The 20,702-nt window shown below is 39.4% G+C and overlaps 1 protein-coding gene across 1 annotated transcript; it reads right to left on the reverse strand.

Annotated features, from left to right (window-relative positions):
- Positions 1-990: 990 nt before the first annotated feature.
- Positions 991-19,442, reverse strand: TMEM192 (transmembrane protein 192). Its single transcript, XM_026065402.1, has 6 exons — positions 19,356-19,442; positions 17,804-17,950; positions 13,406-13,670; positions 11,134-11,268; positions 6,466-6,568; positions 991-4,297 (listed from the first exon to the last, which is right to left on the reverse strand). The coding sequence occupies exons 1-6, from the start codon at positions 19,440-19,442 to the stop codon at positions 4,174-4,176; spliced, it is 861 nt and encodes a 286-aa protein (XP_025921187.1). The 3' UTR covers positions 991-4,173.
- Between the last annotated feature and the right edge of the window lie 1,260 nt (positions 19,443-20,702).

Genomic DNA, 20,702 nt, shown 5'->3' on the forward strand with positions numbered 1-20,702 from the left:
GTCACAGCGCACCTGGCGGGGCAGCGGCGGCGGCGGCTCCGCGGTAAAGCAGGGAGCAAGTACTGAGCACTGCGAGTGCGGAAAGTGCGGTTTTTTTCAGAAGCTTAAAGATACAGGCGGCAAAAGGAGACACAATGGAGCTACAATAAATCTAGAAAAAATGCTGGGTGGTTGTTGCCTGCCTTTCATCATTGGTTTGCCTAGGGCAGCACAGGGGAGCTGCACCTTGCTTTCCAGCTGCAGCCTCCCTGTGGTTGTACGTACAGCTCACAGGAGAAAAGGATACTGCCAGTTAATCTGCATTTTTCCTCTTAATCAGTCTTGAAGGAGAAATCATCAGTAGGACTGATTCCCTCAAAATACAGTCAGGTTATTCTACACTATGCAACCTAGTTCCAAGAGTGGCAGGAAAAATGGCCAGAAGTATGCTAGAAAGACACTTATCCATGAAAGAGACATTAGAAACAATGAGCTTCAAAATGAGCTTATTTTCAAAAGCTAACCTTGCCATAACTACAAAAGAGTGTGTGTGTGTGCGCGTGTGTGTGTAAGTAATGGCAACTACTGAGCTTGAAGAACACCAAGAGTTTAGCAACTGGTTCCTCGAAACTGAAATTCTACCAAAAATGACTTGTTTCCAAGGACATTATCAGGAACACCAAGCGCATTAATGAAAACATGAATACAGATGTCATTCTGCAAATTACAGTGGGCTCTATAAGCCAGCAAACAGACTTGTGTTGTCTGATCACAGCATGTTTTTTGGCTAATCTTATCAGCCAGGCACTCTACCATTTCTGTTAAGACTTCAGAATAATGGAAAGTTTGCACAGACTACCATTTGGAACAGTTTTCTTCACCTGGATCCACACCGTACAGAACTGTGCACTATTCAGCTCAAAAGTCCATTTACTCCATCATCCTGTCCCCAGCTGTGGTCTAGGAAGAGGCAAAAAAGGCACTGAAACTTCTTCAGCGTAATCCCATTCTTTCACCGTATCATAATATCCTATCCATAATACTCCTAATTCAGAGACAGTATCTTGGGATCTATTGTTCTTAAAGGTGTTCTATGAACTCGTTCAGTTGCCTCAGAAATGATGCAGATTTTCCACCTTTAAACATTTTGTGGCCAGGAGTTCCACGAGTGAGGAAGCTTTTCTTCCCCTCCCCCTCCCCCCTTTCTTTTGCTGAACCTGCTGGCATCACTCAGTGACTCCTGCCTCGTGCACTGGGAGGTCTAGGGAGCAGTCAGTCTGGACTCATCTTTTATATGCAATTTGCAGTTTGTCAAATTTCAGTCCTCCTATTTTACTTCAGCATTCGTCACACAGAAGGTGTGATGTCATACCTTCAATGTTTTTTGGAATACCTATAAGCCTCTTCTAGTTTTACTGTATCATTTTTGGGTTGGGGACCTACAACTGTGCATATTATTACAACACAGGCATACATTAATGTATCTGCTGTTAATTTTTTTTTGACAACTACCAAGCATTGAACTGACAGATTTCATGAAAACATCAATTACAAAAAACAAAAACAAAACAAAACAAACAAAAAAACCACACAACACTACTCTTTCAGCAGTAACAGGAAGAGTTAACAGTAAGCCCAGATCCCATCACTTCTTATATAAAATTCAGCTTTTTTGTCCCACCTCCAATGCACACTTGTATTAATATTTAATTTCATCTGTCATTTTATCAACCAGTCTTCTAACAACCTTCTAGTATTTTTAAGTGGCAACCTCTCATCTGTACTAAGCTCAGTAATTCAGTAACATCTGCAAGCCTCACTGTTCATCCTTTCCCAGTCTTTTGCCACTAAGTTGAATAGCCTGGGGCTGAACACAGAATCCTGCAGAATTGTACTTCTCGTCTTCTGCTTCTTATTGCCTCTTTCCCATCTGTAACCCACTATTTATCCATGATAGCACCTTTCCTCTAACCCTAAAGCTGCTTACTTTCTTTAAGGAACTTTATTGAAGTTTTAGTTTTGGAAATCGAAGCAGACTATCAGTCAGACCTCTCTCAGCAAAAAGCTTATTACTTTCCTCATAGAACTTGTTGAGTTCCATAAAGCAGGATTTCCCTTTAAAAAGTTATGCTGACTTGCATGTCCCCCAATTCTACTTTTTAGAATGACCGTTACTCATCTGATTGGTAAGCATGTCAGGCTTACTGGTCTAAAGTTCCAACTTTCCTGAGAACTCTTGCCATCCCATTTACAGCCTTCCCCTCAAGAAGAAGATTTAACTGAGAAGTTATATCATAGTAAGCAAGTTCAGTCATCCCAGCCTTCAGTTCATTTACCCTGCTTAAGCATGGGGGTTGGACTAGATGATCTCCAGAGGTGCCTTCCAACCTCAACCATTCTGTGTGATTCTGTAAGAGCTTAAAGTTAAAATGCTGTTTGGCTTGGCAACCTGTAACTCTTCATAGATGAATGTTCTAGGGTATTGAAAATAGGATCTTAGTAATGATAGAATTCACGCTCTTCCTTAGTTGCATTTATTGTGCATAAACTTCACAGTCACATGTACTGCTTTTCATAGAAATTATATAAATTGATATTCACAATCACACCAAAACCTGAGTTCTAAAACCAAAAATATTTGTATCCCTCAAGTTTATAATAAAATCCTGGCTGCATTTTCAAGAAACAACATTTAGAGGGGAACAGAGTTTAGTGTTGAATAGCAGCAAAGTCTCCAAAATCCATTGTTTTCCTTCAAACCAGACAAATCATGTGTTTGTTACACACTAAACAGGTAAACAACTGATTTCTAAAGATATGTCCCAGGATCAAAATAGAATGGAGTCATTTCTTTTGATTTTTCTATATTCCTACAAGACCACTCCTCATTTGAGCCTTCTTCCTGTTTTGAAGAGTGATCATCCAGTATCTCTACAGAGATATTGGCTTGGTCTACATTGGTAGACAAAGTAGTACTGAGAACAGAATGGTTCTTTTACCAGTGAAGGAGAACGGGTGGGCAGGCACATGCTATTGCTATCCAAGACAGCAAGGTTCAAGCCGAAAGACTAGCCTTCCCAATAAATCCCTGAAGTGAAAGGTGTTCTAGAAGTTTGAGAAACAATTTTTCAGTTCTGTCTCCTGCTAGAGTTTTTGTCACCTGTGTACATATTTTAGCTTTTGAATCAGGATGCTGACATTTTTGAAGAGTCACAGAGTATAGAGCCAGCATGTGCGTAATTGTGATAGCATCTTTAACAGGATCTAACTTCATACTGCACAATCCTAGGAGTTCAAACCTGTTCAACATGAGTTGGTCAGTTTAATAAAAAGAGTTTCTAAACATTGTTGCCTCAAGTTAATTCAATATGCAAAGTAGGAGTCCTGTTTAGTATTAACTAATACCAAATTCTAGCAACAGGAATGTCAACAGCCCTGGAGATCCCTTTTAGGAGTTTTAAAGCCAGAATTCTGAACAGCTGCTCAAATTGCTTATCATGACATTGTTACCTACCACACATTCAGAGGTGAGATGTGGCATTCTAGTGCACCCAGTGCTTTTAAAAAAAAGCATAAACTGTGTGTCAAATTTCCCCACTGGCATCAGCTACAGTTTCATTCATTTTCTTGACAAAGGAGAAAACAAGACAGATCTAGAAACCAAGTATCTACTTCGTATAGGATTACTGAGGTACACCACTGCTAATAACTGGAAGCAACAAGACTCAGTGATAGAACACACCTAGTCTCAGCTTCAGCCACTGGAAACTTCAACTGAGAAGACATCCTCTGCAAAACTTGATTTTCTAGAAAACATTTTGTGTTCTAGAAATATAAAATACTTTGGTAGTTTGAAGCTTAAAGGTTACAACAGTGCTAAATAATAGCAACAACTGAAGAAAGTTAAACCATTACCTCAGGTCCAACTTTAACCTATTAGGAATTAAAAATCCTCAAAACTCCAGAACCTCCAGAATATCTTTTCAGAATTGATGACTGGGGGATGGGAATGGGGTAGTGCCAGAATATGTCTAGTTGTAACATGTTTACAGTATATGTAGAACTCACTTCCAGCTTAACAGACTTCTACTTCAAAATGTGAAAGATGAGTCATCTCATGAAGTAGAGTTATCTGTACAACTTGGGTTGCTTTATGTTTCCTCTTGAGCTGCAGCAGCAGTTTTCCAAATGATTTTAAGTTTTGATTTGCTGTGACGTTAGTGCCAATAGTCTCTTGCTAAGCAGTGCATTGTGTCGCTGAAGATACTCGATTACATCTCCTTGCTTCTCAACTATCTCTTCTAAACTTGAATTTTCCCTTGAAAAAAACAAGAAAGTGAATATGGTTATTAAATAAAAGATGGAAGCCTTGTAACATATGAAAGATCAGAGCTAATTACTGACTTTGACAACTCGCTTCCTTCAGTTTTGCTTTTGTTGATCTTGATGACTTTTCAGGGAGGAGGCAGCCTACAATACTTACATGTTTAACCTGAATCTTGCATGAGAGGGCAGGAAAAGAAAAAGGGTTGGCTAACTTTGTGCCATATTTCATAAGCAATAGCTAGATATTTTCTGCTAGACAGTTACAGAAGAATTATTGTAGTATGGGTGTGCTGACATTAAGTTTGTAAAACAGAGTAAGCCAGACTACATGCTAGTATCATACCAAGCAAGAAACCCATGACACCTTTTCTGATTATATTAGCAAGCTTCTTTTAAGCAGACGTAACATTTTTATTTGGCTACAGACATCATAAGCAGTTTAAGATAGCAATTTCTTCAGTAGCAGATAGCAATTAGCCTACAGTAACATTTATTGATAGTGATACTGTCACAATACTTTAACAGCATCAGCACCTAACATTTGTGATATTTCAGACCTCCACTCCTTTGCAGACTCACATACAGCTCAGTCTCAGCTTAGAATATCTTCAGCTTTCATACATGTTCCCATTAAACTGGGTTAGTGACACTAGCATTAAGTAAAGCTGAGTTAAAAAAAAACAACCCTCACACTTAGGTTCAATTAAAAAAAAACACTACTGTTGCTAAACTGAAAAGAAAAAAAAGTCTTGTAAATAAAAAGTTTGCAGCCTTAACCAGTAAGTTACACTACCAACTTCAAGCACCAGAAGAGCTCATAATCAGTAGCTTAGATTGCAGAGGTCATGAGATTCAAAAAACATTCTTAGAACCAGGGTCAACTGCAGGGCTGACAGGATTCACTTTTCAATAGACCTTAAATCTCTAGGGAAAGGAGGAGTCAGAGTTGTATAGACCTGAATTAAAATAACTGTTTTGCAATCAGTTCTCACAGGAAGTTTGCACCCTTTTTAATCAAAAGATCAGTCTCTTTTCCTCAGCCAGTCTCCACATTGTTGCAGAATTGTTCTCTAGGCATTTGAGGGTTTCTCAGGGGAGAAGGTGAATGAGGAAGGAATGAGGTCCCCCATGCATTCACCAGTGTTTATATCAAGATGGAAGTCAGACATTGTATCAAGACAATCAAGACAACTCTAAAGCCTTCCTGTATCCTGGACTTCTACTTCCAAGTTCCATGAACCCATGTGTATGTTGCATTTGTGACACCTGGGGAAGTACTGAAGTATTAGTCATCTCTAGACTTCAGCAGTTGAACTTGTTTTACTGAGACATACAGAAGCAAGTCACGCTGTACTAGAAAATTTGGAAATATATTCTTATATAGAAATCTAAATTAGTTTTGTGATTGTTTTTTGTTTAGCCATACCAGACTCATTTCAGCAACTGGACGCTGTGTACCTTCTGACTGCTTGACCAAAGGAAAACAAAGGAAAACAAACAAGCAGCAAGCCTCAGTGCTTGCAAGATTAATGTTGGAAAACTTTGTCTCATTCACAGCTTCCTTTCCTCTTAAAAGTCACATCCACCTTTAAAATTCTTTCCCAAACTGGAAACATACTCCAAATCCCTTGCTAGAATCACATGTTGAACTGCTGGCACAGAACAAAGCTGCAAAGCTGTCTTCTTCATCTATCAATATGCGACAATACATTCCCTTGAAAGAACTAGTTGAAGAAGCTAGGCTTCTGTAGGCATACTTTAAGTAACAGTGCAACACACCAGTATCTCTCCTCAAACTCCCATATAAAGTCAACTAAAACAGAGTAAGCACAGTTATTTATAGCACATTAAAGATTCATGTAACCAGCCACAAATGGTCAAATCATTTGTCCTTCTGTTTGAAGATTTCTGTATCATAACAAATTGCCATACTACGTAGGAAGCATAAAACTTCGTTACTTCTCATTTGTGCATGTAAAATAGCAGCTTTAATGCATAATTTCCTTAAGAACTAGTATCCCCACCTCTATTTTGGCTGACAGATTTAAGACTGTACATAAGTCTGTACAGAAATTAATGCAGTTACTTTAGTCATCATTACCTGCATACCATGGTTGACTAGACTTGCACACATGAGAAAATTAATACAGAAGATCTCACCTGAATCCTGTTTCTGAGGTAATGTGACTGGGGTAAGCATACATCTTTTCTTCTTCAATTATATCAGGTCTTGGCTTTGCACGATTGAAGTTGCTTATTTTCACTGCAATGAAGTTTCATAAAGTAATTGGAAAAGCAACAACAACAAAAAAATTAAAGCTTTATCACCAGGCTCCAAGTTAAAAACAAAACCCCGTAACAGATTAACATGAGCTTGCCTCAGAATAGGTGACAGAAAGGCAATAAGGGAATCTGGGGAGTGGGAAGGGTGGAAAGAAAAAGTAGAATCAAGTCTCCACTCATCTCTGAATTGGCTTTGTTAAGTTAGAAAGTATGTTTTCCTTTCTGTCCTGATGCTCAGAACACCACAAGTGAAGATCTGAATGGGGAAGCTTGAAAATACTGCTTAACATCTGCAGTCAAAGTTTAGTCTGTCATCTAAGGGAGGAAGAAATTTTAGTTGCCTTTGAGCAGTGAACAGCTTTTTTACTGTGAGGGTGACTGAGCACTGGCACAGGTGGCCCAGAGAGGTTGTGGAGTCTTCATCCTTGGAAGTTTTCTAAAGCTGTCCAGACAGGGTCCTGGGTAACCTCCTCTAGGTGATCCTGCTTGAGAAGGGGGGGTTGGACTAGCTGATCTCTAAAGGTCCCTTCCAGCCACAGCCATTCTGTGATTCTGTGAGATGGAACGGAGATTCAGTCTCTGATTTCAGGCCATAACTAAGCAACATGCAAAAAAAAAAAAAAAAAGTTGTAAAGGTTGATACTAGTATCTAGGTTAGAACTTCTGGTTTAAACACTGATTAATACTGTTTTAACTAGACTATCTGCTATGAAGCAGCAGCTTGTCTGCCTGCTCTAAAACTAGAACAGACTTTCTACAGCAAGCCATGAGGTTTTCAGACCAAAGAGGCTCTTTGTGGTCAGCTTCCACCTCACACAGTTGGCTACCAAAGATGGAAGTCATTCCTGGGTATCCATGAATAAGGTTTAAAACTAAATTTAACAGACATGGAATGGGGAGAAGCTGCAGGTACCCTCTGCATTATTTCTGGATGGAAGCTGAAAACATCTGAAGCTATTCCATATCAGATACTGAATAACAAAGGGAGTATACTGGAGAGATCCAGAATGCACATTCTGGTCTCTGTAGTCGGGGTGCTTGTGAAGAAATGCATTTAACACTACTAAAAACATGACAGTCTGGCTCTGTGAGAAATCCACATAAATGCAGAGAAATACTGTCCTTACAAGTCAATAATGTGATAGGGTTTATTACAGGCCACCCTGATAAAACAATGCAAGGCCCTCCAGAGGTTAGCTACAAGTTAAGCTCAAAGGTTAGTTATTTCTGTGATGGTATTCCTCTACAAAAAGCCACGGAGGAATAGATGAGGAATTTCCAACATGCTTTGTTTGTGGGAATGTCAGTCTTCTATTCAAGTAATATTAAAAGTATGTAGGAAAAAGCCATTAAATACATATATTTAGTAAGCCTTTGAAAGCTTGACCCCCTATCCTATCAATGAACTTAACATATTAAACTGACATTTAGAGCTCTCTATATCATACTTTGGTCCATGCACATATATAAATCTTTCAAGTGAGGTAAATGTCAAGCCTACTATAGGTCATTCAGAACAATTCCATGTAGATTTCAATATATATCATTCAATATACATATATCAGCAAATATATATATTTTTCCTGATATATATTTTATATATATTGCTGATTGGAGATTAAGGACAGCTGTACTTCACAAGATATTGTACATCACACAATTCACAAAATGCTCCAATAAGCAAAAAGAAAACCCTAGAATTTCCCTCCACTTTCATTTGTGAGGCACTAAATATAGTACTACTTAAACAAAATGAAATCAGGTACATAAACCTGCTATAGATAAGTATTTACATCTCACTCTAATAGTTTAGAATTAATTGTTCCACAGGGGAGAAACAGCATGTATGAACACTGACACTACCGTCCCCAAAAGCTTTCAGGGTAAACAAACTAACACAAGGGAGAGGTTTGTCATCATTAGTTTCTAGTGTAAAGTGAGCCTAGACCTCCTCCCCTCCCACCAAGTGTTGCTCCTTTAGTTGCAGAGCTACATGAGCTGACATTATCTCAACAGCAAGTGATATCTACTAAGTGCTTTCCTTGGAGAGGGGCACTCAAACGGTGAGTAAACGGCTCCCCTTAGAGTATCCAACTAAGGAGGCTTAATGTTTCCAGTCACCGTCTGCTCTGTCTTACGGAAAAATCTGATGGCCACTATTAACCACAGGCTCCCATGCTATTTTCAAAACTGACCAAATACATTTGTTTTGCCTCAGAACAGCTTTAGCTTAATGTAAAGACACTTAAACCACCACTACACACAAAATACAGACATGCAGGCAGTCTCTTAGCTTTACTTCAACATGTATTGGGATGGAAAACAAGATTGGAAAAGGCAATCTAGGGAGATTAGAGATCACTCTGATCTTGAGGCAAGTGCTAAATTCCATTAAAATTAACTCTGTCTTTGCACATCAAGGTTTAGAGAAGGAGGCTTGGACTGTGGTTTTAGGGCTGCTGAGGAAGCAAGGCAACACACTGTTGCCAGAAGGGAAAGCCTTGCTCCTTCCTAGCACTGCAACTCTGTCCCACCTTTGTTCCAGCACTCACTGGACCCCTTTCTCAAGCCTCCTTCAGCTCATCCATCTGGGAAACAAAACATCCCACAACTTTCTAGTATAAGCTGGTTAATGGAGCCATTTGATGAGTACTGGAACCAGGGTAATACAAGCTAGGAAGCAAGATTTTTTGGTGACATGTATGCAGGAAGGTAGTTTGGCAGCTCTTATGGAAGCCCAGGCTCAGACCTTACTACAGAGGCCAACTTCCTTCCAGTTGTGGAAGTTGTGTTTCTTACCAAGATAAAAAGATAAACAATGTACTTCTCCTTTTGAGCTACAGGGCTCAAATGTACTTCTCTTTTCGGGCTTCAGGGTAAGAAATAATGCTTCACTGGAATTCCTGAACTCCTGTTATAGCTTTGTAACTTACCTCTATTTTTCTGTTTCCCAGGAAAGTAAGTATGCCTATGTTAGGAAAGAATTTCTGTCACTCTTGGATTAATTCTCTAGAACTGCTATGCTTATGCCTTCTCATCAGTCTCCATAACTCTGAAGGACAGTTAGTCTACTTGGGCAACACTGGTCTAATCAAGGGAATACCCGACAAGCCTATAGGATTCAGGCCTTTGCACAGTTATAGGTGCAGAATGTAGGTTAGAGCTGGGATCTTATTTCCTGGTGTATTTTGATTTCAATATTGTTACAGGAGAGTCAAGACTAGATTTTACCTCCAAGATGACCAATTCACTTAGCAATATTTCTTAGCATGCCATTACATTAGTAAGGTCGCACCAAAGTTTTCCTTTCCAAAAGGAAAGGCATCCGAGATTAATTATCAGTAATCTAGGACTTCTTTTATGGTTTCAGGATAAACACTGACTAGCATAGAAGTGGCTCTTGCTTAAGTTTTAAGCTCCATGCAGTACTGAATGAGGCATTTCCATCCTCCTCCTGTTTGATTATAAGTCAGGAGCCAGCTATTAAGTTTTGCCCATCTGTTCTTTCACCAGAGAAACCAGTGCTACTGAGCCTATTTAGCTAGGCTGTCACCATCCCCTTGTTTGTAGCTATAAATAACCAGAAAGCAGCATCTCAGAAGAGGGAACATGAAGCATCTAACTCAGGATCAGAACTCCATATCACTTAGATGCAGATGTAACATTGAGCGCCTCTAGGTCTCTTGGAACAACAAGAGACATAACTGCATTTTTACTGTCTCGTACCTCTTCAGTGTTTTTTCAGCTCAGTTAAGTTATTTGCATTCAAGTTCATGCAAGACATAAACCCAAGTAGTTTTTAAGATGAGATTAGAGAGAACTATTTGGTTCAAACACTTATTAATTGGTATTTTAGATACTACAGCAATGATTTAACAGAAAGATTTAACAAGTCTTGATAAATTACACCAAACCATCAGCAGATAACCTTACAAGACAACAGTGACAGTACAAAATAATATATCACAATTTTATGAGGCAATATCTTATTTCAGTGTTAGCACAGATTCTTAAAAAAAAAGTTTAAAAATTCTTTAAAGAGGATTGCTCCATTATAGTGACAAAGAGGATCTTGATCTTTTGAGGTGGGAGTAGGGAAACAAAAAAAGAAGAGATTTAAAGGTTTGGAGACAGAGGCACATCACACTATAAGCTCAAGTTCCACATCTAAATCCCAGAAGCAGTTCTGATAAAGCCAGCTCTTGCTGCTTCACAACAAACTACCAAAAAAAAAAAAAAAAAAAAAAAGAAAAAAGAAAAAGCACAGCATCACAGGATACTTTGCAACAATTCTGCATTTCTCACCACTTCACTGGATCAGCAGCTTTGAGATAACAAAGCTTTATCTGGCAACAGTTAGAGACCAAATCAAGTCTGACAGCCTTCCCCTTTGTTCAGGCTAGCCTTAGCTCTCCTTCTACAGCCACAGAGTCATTCTGTATTATACTTGCAGTTAAATGTCTTGGGGTACCCCAAGTACTGTGCCATACTCTGTGAGCTATTACTGCACATCTTGCTCATTGAGGCAAGAACTGCCACTCTCACCTGTGTAAATCACTAAGCATGTCAGTGAACTGATCAGCTCCAGGCCCAGGACTCCCAGGATAAGATACAGGTACACTTTGCTGTGATCAGGAAAGGAATGCTGRGCTGACAGGATCAAAAGCAGAGCTGCATTTCCTAGAAGACAAATACATTTTTCAGGTGTAACAGTCTTATTAACTGTTGAAAATAACTTACCACTCTCTCATCCCCAGTATCTGAAATATTTCAATAATACTTTTCCAGCTCATCCCATACTTGCCACTTTGGTTAATGTCTTTAATGCAGGTGATGCCAGTTCACAGCTGCTGGTTGTAAAATGAGATTCCATTTCAGTGTTTAATAGTACAAAATTGCAGGTTTTCTTATGGATCTTTCCGAYTTAAGGAGATGTGAAGGGAATGGACTAGAAATACCTAATATAAAACATGCATGGCCTTAAACTGTTTCTTGCCTTGTTGCTGCTGCCATTCCCCCCCCCCCCAAAAAAAAACTGGTGTGGGTAGTTTAATTTTTTAAAATTCTTAGGACATCATTTCAGTCATAATTCAGAGTAGGAGGGTATCTCCCTACAAGTGGTGAATTTGAGTGTATTTAAATGAGACTAACATTAAACAAACCAAAAAGACAAAAACAACCACCTTCCTTTCACAAGGAGATAACTTGCATAGGCTTCCAGTTGCCTAGTTTTACTATAGCACTTACAAGTTACTGAAAGTTAAACTGAAATGAGCACAATTAATCATGGAGAATAAGATCTATATCTCAAAAGGTCTAGAGTTATCTATCTAATATTCTTGCTTAAGAAGTTCTGTGGGCTGCAATCAAGTGTTCCAAATTCTTTAGATACCCTCTCTCCACAGCATACTTCTGACACAGCACGTGAAATGTTCTTTTCTTTTCTGTTAAAGTTTTTTTACAGCCAGTCTAATAAAGCACTACATGTATTAAGACCATAAAAGTAGTTAGGGGATTATACAGTTCTCCTTCATACTGTGTTAGGCAACTGAACTGTCAGGATGGAAGCATATCTGCAGGAATTATTAGTGTGGCAGGAGTTCATAGTAATGGAGCTCATTGCCTTCTGAATTAGATTTGCATCAAACTTACTGCATCTGAACATTTACATGTGGCCACAGTTTGGTGTGGAGAAATAGACTACATCCAAGACAGAATGCAGGGCTGAGTTAAATATTCCAGACTTTACTGCAATAGGCAGAAACAAGCCTTTTACTCTCTCCCAAAAGCTGTAGACTGATCTTGTCACTGCACCTAAGAAACATCTTTATCTTCAGAGCTCTACCTAGTGGCCATAACCTGAAGTTTTGCACAATCAGGTTGACTAGATGGTCTTTTAGTGATTGGGTGGGAAGCAAGCTAGGGTTTTATACAAAGTAAGACCATGTAACCCACCAAGGCTGGTGGGAAAAAAAAAAAAAAATTTACTCCAGTTATTCAGAAGGTTTACAGTAGGGAGGTGGTGATTATAAGAGGCAAAAAATAGTGCAAAAGCCACCATGCTTCCTTTGTATCCTGACATTCCTATGTGAAAACCCTCCTCAACTTAGACAAGTTTTAGATCTGTTGAAGTAGTTTCTTTTAGAAAAGCGACAGCAGCTACGTGTTGAAACACTTCTTTCAGCTTTTACTGGCCAGTGCAAGCACAGAATATACAGAGTTAGAACACCACCACACATCACACTGTCCATAGAAAACAGAAGGAGACAGGCAGAGTTTGAGCTGAATGCCACTTAGCTCACCTTATGGTTAGAGATTTATTCACTTTGCTAGTTGCAGACAGCTGCTGAGCAATAGGCGATTCGTCTGTTTTTTACTGAAAATGCTGAGCATGAGGAATGAAGAGGGTTCATGCTATAAATCAGGCAGTACACTTCTTGGAAGGATTAGTGGTCTTGCCACATATCCAACTAGACAAGCAAGTATGCAGATCAAGACTATCATCAAGCAAACAGATCTTGCTGGCTGAACATTTTGTGGTTGGAAACTGCTAGTGACTAAATTCTACCTCACACTTGTGGACATGCTACTAAGAAGAGTTCTTTACAACATATATCTAGCAGTCCAGAAAAGTCAGTCAGGAGGTCCATCAGACTAAAATAAATAGCATTTGTAAATAAGTTTGCAGGCAGAATTTTAGAAGTTCATAAAAGATATGATCAACTGTTCAGTCAGTGCTTTTATCATTACAGAATTCAAAGCTTTACAAGAGAAGGAACCCCCCCCAGACACATAGGTAAACAACAGCTCATTTCACCTGTAGAGTGTATCACCAGTGGAAGCCTTTTTAGATGTCTTGTTGATCGATAGATTGAGAAGTAACCTCTGCTTCTGACTTTACTGTGGTGGTGATGGATGTATCGTTCAAAAAAGACATGCAGAATCCATAAAATTACTTTTGCAATGATTATGACAGTCTGCACTTTAAGTGGATGAGTATAGTTTCCAGGGCACTTGTCCTGATTTGGATTGGGATAAGAACAAAACATAGCTGCTAAAAACGCTAGAACAACAAAAGCAACCTGTAAGAGAAAAGAAGAGACAGGAAAATTGTTTAACAAAAACAAACAAAAACCCCAAAACACATACACTTAACTTAAAAAAAGAGATAGGCTTCTGTAATCTAGTTATTACACTTTACTTTCCAAATTGATTTTATTAAAGTTGAGATATTTATAAACATTAGACCCTCTTACCACAGCCACATGTCATTTCAGTCACATGTCCATTAATGAAATTTATGAGTAATAACATTATCTTTCAGGAGTGCAAACAGTGTCCAGCTGGACAGAGATGAGAATCACTCTTCTCAGTACTTTTTCCACAGCAGTTTCACTTTTACCTGAGTCTCACCTTCAGAGTGAGTTCATCTTATTTCTGGACACCTTTTATTATGTCTTTTTGCTTTAATGAGAACTTTTTGGAGAGTGTAAATAAATAAATAACATCTTTTTAGACTATTCGGTAAGACCATATGGTTTGCATTCTTTTCTCTAGATAAGAGTTGTACATTTCATAAGGGATAATCACCCTTTATTAAATTCATTAGCAATAACCTCCAGGTCATGATATTAAAACAAGTGAAATGACATCATACTGACTTAAAGTGAATTACTAACACTAGATGGGCACCTGCCTCAGTTGATAATCATTCATTAATATATTTAATATACCAGGTTTTTACATTTTGCTCAGAACTCAGTCAGATCATATGCTTGTCCTTCAAGACTAGTGACATTCTGCCAGAACTTTTCCTGTCTTCTAGGCTTTTCTCCAAACTTTGAGCATCAGCAGCGAACAGCAGCATCAGCAATCTTTTAGCCAGCTAGAAGACAGACTCTTGCTGTGGGTTACCCAGGGTATATGTACATACACAGTTTTTTTTCTTTAAATCCTTACAGAATGTTTTCTCATAAGATATTATCCCTACAATTTTCATTCAGTGAATGGAAGAAAAATATGGTACTTTCTCATTCTGGTTCACTATACACAATAGGTGTATTTTCAAACTGAACTAAAAAAACAAGACAAGCCCACCACTAGAAGTAAATGGAGCATTTCTATATACAACAAAAATGCATTTGCATAAAGTCTACAAAGCTCTAATCTCCCTATATACAAACACCTGGCTTAAAAAAAACAAAAACAAACCCACAACCCACAATATTCTACACCTCATGATTAATAGAAACAAACAGAGCTGAAGATGGAAAAAACATCTTATTCTCTTTTCCTATCTTTATTCAACAGTTCAGCTATACTGACTTAACTCTATGGTTATTTAATAAACTTGTCCCCTCAACTCATTTTTCATATTTTTGTCATTTCTCAAGCAGCTTTGTTCACAGAAACCAGCTTTTCAGAAGCACTCAGTTACTCCTGATACAAACTGCTCTTAGCTTACTTGGGTTGCAAATGAATTTAGGCAGTAACAGGGGGTGGGGGGGAAGTAACCTGCACGGTCATCAGTACCAGGAGAGAAGGCTGGGAGGGCGGGGAGGAGAAGAGAATTGGACCTCTGTATTATTCCTAAGACCACTACTTCAAACACAAGTTTAAACCCCAAGTCATCTTGGGTATGGGAGAAGTGGACAGATTAAGTGAAATAAGGAGTTTGCCAGCAAAACACTCATTTAAATTATTTTACCATCTACTTCTCTGAAAGAGCTGAGGATGATCCAACTAACCCTTATTTTATTTGGTCACTTTAGTGTTAGGTTTGCCATCTTAATACAGTAACAGACCCAGTTTGACTCCTGCAGGTGTTAGAAGTGTATTTCAGTGCAGAAGATGGCTATATTTAACTCTTGCAAGCTGGAATAGCCTAGCATGGCAGCTGTATTAATCTACTATAACAATATATGCAAAAGGAAACAGATAGCTGTCAGTAAAAATGATGTATTACAGATGATTTGTTTACATTTTTGGATAGTCCAACAACAGGCGCTTCACCCCAATACAGGGAATTTATATACAAAAAACTATTTATTCTTATGAAGAGCAAAATTTAAGAGGTTAGGTTTTATGTACGTCTATATGAAGGGGGGATTGGGAAAAGAGGGAGTTAATATAAAGAAATTATTTCTGGCTTGTACATTTTACATTGCTCTGCAGTCTCCTACACAGGAGCCTTCACAGAAGCAAGGCTTGGCAAAAGAAGAGCCACTTAAAAAAAAAAGAAAAAATAATAATAATAAAAAAAATCCAGCTCCCACCATACAGCCCCATACCTCACCCACATACTYGAGAATTGAACGTAACTAGGCAACTGCACTGGAAGAGCTATTTGCTGCCTAACCCCATACCTTGTCACATGAAGGAGGAGAAGAAATGCTTCAAGTTGCACACAAAGTATTTTAGAGGTGCATTACACAGTCCCACATTACACTTATTCCTTATAACATCTCCAGGATACTTGCCACTTTGGTGGGCTATGCATCGGAAGCTAACCTGATGTCTCCATGTTCCACAAGGTTTGTGTACGTTTGCAGAAGTAGAAGGGAAGGAAATCCAATAAGCTTGCTTTCCCCATCCTTGAAAATGCTTCTTTTCAGAAAGAGACAGCACTATTTCATATCACAATTGTACTGCTGCATTTCACCAACAGAAATGATACTTCTGTGTTTCGATCCAAGGACTGACCGGCTACTGCAGCAAGTTCAGCAACAGCAGCGAGACTTAACCTGGAAAAATGTGTGTTGACAGGTCTTGGTAGTTTTCTCCATCTTCACCTCCTCATGCTTCTCTCCATTTGCAGGAGAGGGGAAAATGATGGGAACAGAAGAGGCAGCAGTATTCTAGGATCTGGGTGACTGACATTTGGCTACATCAGTTACAACAGCATATAATAAAGGTCTCAAGGCTAGGTGGAAAAACATTTACTGCTCTATCATCAATGCAGGTGTCTACTTTCATAATGCAGACCTCAAGCACCATCCTAAAAGGATGGCAACAAAATGTTGTTCTGGTTGGTGAAGAGAGTAAAGCTGGATACCCAGTTTCCATTAAGGATCTCTGCAACCTGTTCAGCAAAATTGCAGTAAAAGTCTTATCTAGGTCTGCCTGACAGACACAGAGGGTCTTCTCTTGAAATTACTGAGAAGCTCACAAAACATTTACTTCTAAAATTATAAGGCCAGAGCTTTTTGTTTGAAAGGTTTTATGCAGCTGCCTAAAGAGATGGCTTAGAGGTCAGGACATATTTGTGAAGTTCTAGCAGAGTCGAAGCTTTTGGGAACACTGAACATAAGGTTTTTTGTTTAAGATCAGACAAATCTCCAATTCTACTAGTGCTATATACCTATATATCTTGTGCACTCTCTGGCTTTATATACACACTATCTTCAGGTCTGTATTAGGAGCAATTATGCCACTACGCAAGTACCATTTCAGTTTGGTTTTGTTAGAGCTCTTCACCCTTCCTTTTCCAAGTTTGGTTTCCACATGTGCACTAGCAACAATAAACATCTCCAGCTTATCAAGTATAAGCTCACTGCTAGACAGGAAACTCTAGTTCTGTCTAGCAGCCCTCACAAGTCCTACATACTGTTACATAGAAGATCTGCGAAATTTACTCTTTCTGGGCTCTTCCTCCTTAAGCCCCAAATGTCAGTCAGAGCAGGAAATAACATACAGATTCCTTTATCTCTCCATCCACTACCATTAAAAACAAACAAACAAACAAAAAACAAAACAAAACAACAACAACCCACAAACACACACCACAAACACACACCCTGGAGGAAGTCCAGCTTGACTTGTTTAGTTACAATGAGAAGAAATACCTCAATACCCTGTGAAATTAAGTTCAGTCTCAACAAGGCATAGGGTCAACATGATCTTAGACATCTAGTCTAAGCACTGCTATTGCAGTAATATTATTTTACGCTAATGGAAACATACTTTTAAAAGGACTACATTTTAGAGGACTTTCTATTAAGGTGTCTCACAGTATGTTAGCACCAACAAACAAATCAGAAGGAAAACTTAGTGAGTATCATATAGCACATACGTTATCAGAATTCACTGGAGAGCGAGGCTTTGCTTGGTTTGCAAGAACAGTGTATTCACATCTCAGGAGATTACTGTCCACATGAACAGCAAGAATTCAAGAAGGGCAGTAAATTTTCATGAGGAAATCATGTTTTACACTTACATGTATGAACAACAGAAAATTGGCAAGCAGGACTGCTGGGATAGCACGAAATCTTGGCCTCAGCTGGGAATGCAATGCACGAGACGAAATAAGCGGTGCATCAAGTAGAGGATCATCTTCTAAACTCTGTGTTATTTCCAAGGAACCCTGAAGCCGGGGGAGGGAAGGAAGGAAAAAGGAAAGGGGGGGGGGGAAAGTAATCACAGGTAAGCTTATCAAGTAAGGTACAAAGTTTCAGCAACATCCTATTAGCAACTTCAGCTTTGGGGAAAGAACTACGTTAACACCTTGGGAGACATGCTCCCTAAGTTGTAGGCAAACTGTTTCTCAACACATTTTTATGTAATAATCACTCAGGAATCTGACACTAATCTACTACCTAGCATTGCAATGAGTCTTCAGGAACTTTAGTTAGCATATGCTTATTGAGTTTTTCATAAGACTTTACTACAGGGGTTCTTCATAAGATGAAGAAGATGAGTGAAAAAGACAGCCCCAAACAGTAAACTTGCATTTGGTTGTCACTTAAAGCAGTGCCTGATGACCACAGATAYAGACAAGATCTCCATGAGGAACTTCTCTGGAGCCTTTGATAGGGCATGAGGTACTAGTATGCCTACATGAGAAGGCAGAAACATTGATAATTAAATTCTCTCATATTTCATATAGGTACTGCAAAAATCCTTATTATTCTTGCTTTTGTCAAAATTAAGTTACAAGAGATAACATAGACAGCTGCAGCGTACCAGCAGCACATATAATTTCAGTTTCAAATGATTCAATCGCTGATACTACTAGCATATCAAAATGCCTGTAGGAATATTTCTTCAATAGATGTCAGCTGGTTCAAACTGAATCCAGGCAAGAGTGAAGAGGCAGTGCAGTGGCAGGGGGATGCTCCCAGGTACTGGTCAAAATATCCTCTGCTTTCACCAGAGGACACGTAGCCCTTATTGTCAGGTTGGTGCCAAGTATCAGGGGCCTTTTTTGACTTCACATTCACCTCAGATGTTTTCATTATGCATGTTTCACAAAGTAACTTCTACTGTTTTTTAAAAATACAGACTAAAAATAAGCACGGGTGGAGGGAATTCCTTTCCTCACAGACAAGAAACTTGCCCCAGTGGCCTGTATCTTTGCCGCTTCCAGACTAGAATACAGCAGTCTGATAAACCTGAAGGTGAACGTACACTGCCATTCTGAATGAATAACATGCTTGCTGGTAACTCAGACCTCAAGCTTGTCTCCTGTTACTTTTCATGCTATATAGCTTGTTTGCTTTGAAAGATAAGCAGCAATGCTCCAGATCCCTGATCAAGTTTTGACTGCTCTCCTCTGGAAAGATACCAGCCACAGCCGAGAATAAAGCACACAGAGTGGAGAAATCCCTGCTGATGAGAGCATTGTCAAAGGGGTTTCCAGGGATGATCAGCAGAAATCACAAACTGACCATCTGGGAAACACTACAAACACTTGGTTTTTGCTGCAAGCCCTCCCACTCCTATGGATGGGGGAAATCAAAGCCAAGATAACAAAACAGCTGGCCCAATACCACTCCAGAGTCCTGGCTACTCAAAGAAATATGCCATAGTCCACTGGGATATTTATCGTTTTTAAACTGAGGACTCCTCATCGCCATGATAGAAAGCAGGGTAAAGCTAAAGAGAAATGAAGTATTTCATTCTTCAAGACACTAGTACAGGAAGAAGACAGAGGGACAGAGGTTTTGGAACTAGAACTAGTTTTATACTTCATATTAACCACAACAGTGCAGATATCTATTGGCTCCCCAGTCTTATTTCACCTACATACAGTTGCCTACAAGGAAGGAACTACTCATCAATAGTTATTTCAGCCAGTGTTGTTTTACTTGAGTACTGTGAACGCCACACTCGCCCAGACACAGAAGACTGAACATAGTCTCCTCACCTATTTGATTGCTTTCAACCTTCTGATTAGGCTTGCCTTCAACTGTAAACAACCCTTCCTAAAATGCCTGCCTGATAAGATGACCTTTTACTGCAGACCTGAAGATCTACAGATGCTATTGGACTGTTTGTGCTATTGGTACAGCCTCTGACCTTCATCCCTCCTTTTTGGAGGCCAGATGTAACTTTAAGGTCTGGAAGTGAGTGTGCGGGACTGACGTGCCAGTCACCAAGACATCTCCAGTAACCAAGACATCTCGACTCTTCCCTCCCTAATGCACAGAGGGAATGCCTTACGCCTCCCACCAAGACAACGATCTTCTTTAGTCAGGACAATATCCTTTGTATCATGGGAATATGTGATTGGTTGTAGAATTCAATGATGACCTAATTTATTCCTTTGTATACAGAGCTTCATCAGATGTTTGACTCCACTGCTTACTGTGAGAGCCTATGATTCACCTCCGCATCGTGAAATACAGCTCACATTAGGAAACCCTGAACAATATAACCTCCCGGAATAGATATTACAGGCAGCGTGGGGAGGAAGGGAATAAAAGCATGAGACACAACGGTGATAACACAATTAATCTGACATTAAGAAAATCTAATAAGCATCCTAATTAGATCAAATTCAGACTTCAATTAATCAGAATGAGCTATAACAGCTGCTATTAAAAGCCAAAACAATCAGAACATATTAAAAAAAAAGAGTGGTGATGGGGGGGGGCACTCTGCTAGTCACCACTGTCACCACAGGCAGGTTAAGGCTCTGAGCTGCTGCCTCCGGCCCGCTGCTCAGCACGGGCCGTGCCACGGCCACCTGCACAGCCTTCCCGCTGGGCGGAAAAACCCCGGAACAACCCAAAAAAACGTCGGGGCCGTGCCAGCGTGCAAGCCAGAGCTTGCACTTACAGAATATGCTGGGGGGGGGGGACGACACCACACATAAAGAAACCAAAGCTACACAA

Source organism: Apteryx rowi, unplaced genomic scaffold (assembly GCF_003343035.1).
Source record: "Apteryx rowi isolate R43461 unplaced genomic scaffold, aptRow1 scaffold_227, whole genome shotgun sequence".
NCBI lineage: Eukaryota > Metazoa > Chordata > Aves > Apterygiformes > Apterygidae > Apteryx > Apteryx rowi.